General features: G+C 36.9%; 1 protein-coding gene across 1 annotated transcript in view; it reads right to left on the bottom strand.

The window, feature by feature from the left end:
* HMCN1 (hemicentin 1) overlaps positions 1-5,049 on the bottom strand; it is a gene marked incomplete at its 5' end in the record, with an annotated part of 218,465 nt that overhangs the window by 89,845 nt on the left and 123,571 nt on the right. Inside the window, 4 exons of the mRNA XM_008572836.1 lie at positions 2,609-2,887; positions 3,847-3,944; positions 4,536-4,719; positions 4,960-5,039. Coding sequence (XP_008571058.1) covers positions 2,609-2,887; positions 3,847-3,944; positions 4,536-4,719; positions 4,960-5,039 — 641 coding nt within the window. The remainder of the gene's footprint in view (positions 1-2,608; positions 2,888-3,846; positions 3,945-4,535; positions 4,720-4,959; positions 5,040-5,049) is intronic.

Genomic DNA, 5,049 nt, shown 5'->3' with positions numbered 1-5,049 from the left:
GACTCTCTATTATTCACAGCCAAACACGATTCCGGATTAATTATACACTGGTCTCTCAGAATCCATTCTTGCCCTCCTCCAAGTAGCTTTCCACTTTGCATCTAGAGTGGTCTTTTCAAACCACAACCCTACCCATCATATCTCATTCTTAGAACTTTTAATAATTTCTCATTGTTATAGGATAAAAAACAAATTTCTTAATGTGGTCAACAAAGTCCTTATGGGCTGGACCCTACCAACACCCCCAGCACCCAGCTTTATTTTGCATGAGGTTCTCCCTTGTTTCCAGTGTTCTAGCCACACTGGACTTTTCGGAACCACTAGTACACCAGGACACCTCCCACCACGTGGAGGGAATTAAGTTGAGAATAGCAGTTCCCCAAGCTAGGACGTTTGCATTCCGAGTGGCAGCACTGCTCCAAGTGAAGAGCTTTTCAGAGTTTGATGGAATTAATTTCCAACAGATGCTGAAATACTGGACCTTCTCATATTTCTGCCGAGCCAGTTTTCAAATACATTTTAAGAAAATATCATCCTTATAAACTCTTCAAGTGGGAAAGCTGTTCTTTGTACCTTACCCTAACAAGGTCATTCATGTTCTCCTCCTTCCTTGTCTTCATCCAGAAATGCCCTGCTCTGTGATCCTGCTCCTGGATTCCTAAAGTCCCAGAGGAATTTTGTTCCTCTCTCCCCCCACTGCCACATGCTAGACCAGACCCTGCATTATCAGGCCTGTGGGAACACAACAGCCTCTTCACAGTCTGTCTTAAGATTCTTCTCGCCTTTGCAGTGAGGTTCAAATCCCCTAAAATGTTCTCAATGTCTTTCACAGTTTGGCCTCTGCTCATGTGTATTTCCAGTCTTGTCTCTTACTAGTCTTCTGGTCACACTCAGTGTCGGTGAGGACGAATTGACGATTCAGGCTCTATCACCTTTGGCGAGGAATGTGTGCAAGATATCTCTAACTCTCCACTCGCCTCCACACTCCTACACTCCAGGGCTCAGGTTTATCCTTGAGGAGATCTAATCTGAAATTTACTGTCCCCTAAAATTTACTTTATCTATTAAATCCTCATCAAACTTAAAAGTAATTACTTGTTCAGTACTGGTGTTCCCCTCCGATGTAGGCACTTGAAGGCAGAGGCCACATCTTTCTTATTCAATGACGCGTTCAAGGACCTGCGACACCATACGTCACATAGGAGGTGTTCATAATTACTTGTTAAATGATGACTAGAAACAGGCCTGGAACATACTGTGTATTCAACAATTAATATGTGGAGGCTGGCTGGTTAGCTCACTTGGTAGAGTGTGGTGCCAATCACATCAAGGTCAAGTATTCAGACCCCCATACCAGCCAGCCACCAGGGGGAAAAACCAACTCAGTATATGCATAATGAATGTCTAAGAACACATTATGTCATCTCCTATTATTCCTCACAGGAATCCCTCTGTGAATTTATGTACAGAAATTTATTACGCATCCCCATCCCATGCCTCCCAGAAACACATTTTCTTCTGTCTTTTGCCTCTAAATACCTTGGAGAACCTCTTCCACTATCACCCTTCCTTCTGTGGAAGTCTCAGCTACATCAGAGTATCTCACTTTGTTTATTTAGATATTGTTCTGCCTCCTTTTACAGTCAAAACTCTGTTTAATCCATCTGGAAATTATCTAATTCAGTTCAGTTCGATCCAGCAAATAAATATTAAGAGCCTCTGATGTGTCAAGTGTCATGCTAAGCACTGGGAACATAGCAATGAGTAAGATGAGTGCTGCCTCTGCCCTCATAAAGCTTAACTAGGGATGAAGCAGACTTTTGAAGTTACATAAATAATTAAATTTTAATAGGTGCTCAGTGAAAGATTACAGAGCACTCTAAAAACATATGCTAGTCCCTACTAACGAAGACTCTTGCCAAAATTCTTTTTGCTGTCTCTGTAGGGAGTATTTTATGTTGTGTAATGAGCTTGGGGTTTTACCCACGTCATAGTAAAAAAACAAACACAACTCCAAAGAAGTCTTGATAATTGAAATAGTTCACTGCGTTTCTCTTCCTTTCTCTTCCAAGGTTAAATTTTTTTACTTCAAGGAAAAGATGTGTTTTCTCTTTATACTGTTTGTTTGTATAGAGAACACTGGAATACACAGTTTAAATATTTACTTTAAATGCACACAAAAGTAGACAGAACTAGACTATCTGAAATGACTGTTCCAACTACAATATACAGATTGGATCATTTAAAGACAGTTTGGGATAACATAGAATAGTATAAATATTATACTTTTTCATCAAATTTCTATTATCAGATGTGCTTCTAGCTCTTGGAAAAAGTTAAAAAGCTACTGATCAACCAGTTATAAGACTTTTTCAATGAATAATGTTTTACAAGTGAAGTTTTCATTTTTTCAGACAGATAATAAAACAATTTAAATTTAAATTTAACATGCTTCAGATGATAGCAATTACAAAACAGAAGCAGATATATAATAAAGTTTTTACAAATTTTGTCTGAAAGTAAATGATTCTAAGAATTATACTTATTTACTAGGGCTTCACTGTCACTTACTTCCCAGTTATTCTATATTATCAGAAAGTTTACATACCTAGGACCTTTAGCATAAAGTGCTTGCTGACCTCTCCAGCTTCATTTGATGCAATGCAGGTGTACCTTCCCGAATCTTCAGTCTCTGCTTTCATGAGCTGAAGAGCCATTCCTTGAGTGCTGATCATCAGATGTGCATCGAGTCCCAGAGGCTGGCCATCTCTCAGCCAGGTCATAGTGGGAGTTGGGGTTCCACCTGTAAAGCATGTCATAGAGGTGGAACTGCCTTTGACAATTGTGATTTCTTCTGTCCCCATTGCATTGTCCATATTTGGTGGTACTATATAGAAAACAAAATAGGCAAAATTTATACATCTATTGATTTGAGATTGATTTAGATAAAATATTCAAATAATTCTACAATATTTCTATGGTCAATAATATATATACTTTAAAATAGCATATAATAAATTGATGACTTTACTATAAAAACATCTATCAGATATGCTAATTACTAATCTCCAAATCTTAGCAATGAAACCTCAGAATTGTTTTCTTGTAGGACATACAATCAATATGTTTTAAATTTTGGTGATTTTTCAACTTCTTAGGTTTGTCTCTTTTAATTTCTTATAACATGTGTAATAGTTCCAGTAGCATACTTTCAATTACTGTAAGTAGAATAAATAAAATAATATCAAGTTCTACAGTAAGTTTTATATAATCCAACATAAATCATTTGTAGGTTATGGTAAATAGTTACTTAACTGTTCTGAGGTGTTCTTGGGGATTGAGAAATGTAGACCAGAAAATCTCAATATTTCAGAAACAAAAGGTTTTGAGTTCCCTCTTTCCCTCTATCTCTCCACATACACACACACACACACACACACACACACACACACAGATACTTGTGTGCACATGTATCCATTCATATCTAAAATATTTTGAACAACCTGCTAGTGTTATTAGAAAGCAGTTTTGACATTTTCCTTGTACGAAAAAAATCGGTCTTGTATCTGGATCAAAAAGCTGTTTTAAAAATTTTAGATTTGATTTAGTGCAAAATTCAAAGTCTGAAGAGTATTTTGACAGTTAGTCCAATAAATGGTCCAATAAATCTGGACCCCTTGGGAAAAAAATGTGTTCTTTTCTAGTTAACAAGATCTTTTCTTTCCAATTCTTTTTGATAGAGGAAAGTCATATTTCTCAATCTGGGAGGAAGTCAATTTCTAAAGATAAGTCTGTTGCTTAATACTGGACACATGGTAAAGTAGTAGGGTCATTTCTGTGACATACCAAACACTTGAAGGCTGTATTGCTTATTGTCTACCCCAGCTCTGTTGGAGGCCACACAAGTGTACACAGCAACATCAGACACCTGAGCTCTCACAATCCTGAAAAACAATTTAATCCCACATTTCATAATTTAATTCCATCCAAAATATACAAATAAAATAATTATGATTTGTAAAGATTATAGAAGATGATTTATGTTGGGAAATTTTAGTTATGAAGCTTATTAACCATCCATCACAAAACACAAATGCCTCAAATGCAATTTACTCTACAAAGTTGATTAGGCAGTGAAAATAAGCCACCGAAAACATAACAGGTGAGTATTTTTCAAATATATTTTAGTATAGAAGAATGTTAACATGAAAATCACATGATCATGGTAGGTATTTTTCTACCATCTTGCCATATAAAATTTTAGCTAAAATAGTAGTTCTTGGAAATAATATATGCGATAACAAGTCTGTCAACAAAAGAACCACTTTATACAAATTTACTAACATATGAGCATTCAAACAAGAATAAAAGACCATTTCAATTATATATTTATTATCCTCCTTTTCTAAAAATATCCAGAAATGGGAAAAAAAAATCCCAACACTAGCATTTTTTAAACACTGTTTAGATAAAGGAAAAGTCTACAATCACAGTGATTTTATCTGTCTTGGAAACCGTGCATAACAGAAGCTGACCTGATAACCTGCCCTGCTGACAGCAACCGGATATGGGAGGACAGGGGCAGAGGAAGTCCGTTCTTTAGCCAGTTTATCTGTGGTGGAGGCATCCCTGTGGCTCTGCATTCAATATTGATTGAAGTATCCACCAAAGCCATTAGTTTCTCTATTTCTTCTTTATTGTCCCTAATTGTGGGTGGAACTATGTCATGCAGAAAGCGAGAGAGAGAGAGAGAGAGAGAGAGAGAGAAGGGAAGGGTGTATTACTAGCTCAAATCATTTCAACTACAATTGTCCACATTTCTGCTTCGTATCCCAAAAAGAAACAGCAGTGACATCAGACTTAAAACTAAATGCTCCTGATACCTGCTGCTGGACCTTCATGTCTACTGATAGATTCTTAAGGTAGCATGGTCAAAAGAGGGTGATATTTCATACTTACCATAGACATTCAAGTTAAAAATTCGGTCTTCTTCTCCAGCAGGATTAGTAGCCACACATGTGTACTTGCCCACGTCGGATGTGAGAGCTC

The sequence above is a fragment of the Galeopterus variegatus genome, unplaced genomic scaffold (genome assembly GCF_000696425.1).
Source record: "Galeopterus variegatus unplaced genomic scaffold, G_variegatus-3.0.2 Scaffold841, whole genome shotgun sequence".
NCBI classification, from domain to species: domain Eukaryota; kingdom Metazoa; phylum Chordata; class Mammalia; order Dermoptera; family Cynocephalidae; genus Galeopterus; species Galeopterus variegatus.
The sequence above is the reverse complement of the archived record's forward strand: the minus strand, read 5'-3'. Positions and strand labels throughout refer to the sequence as shown.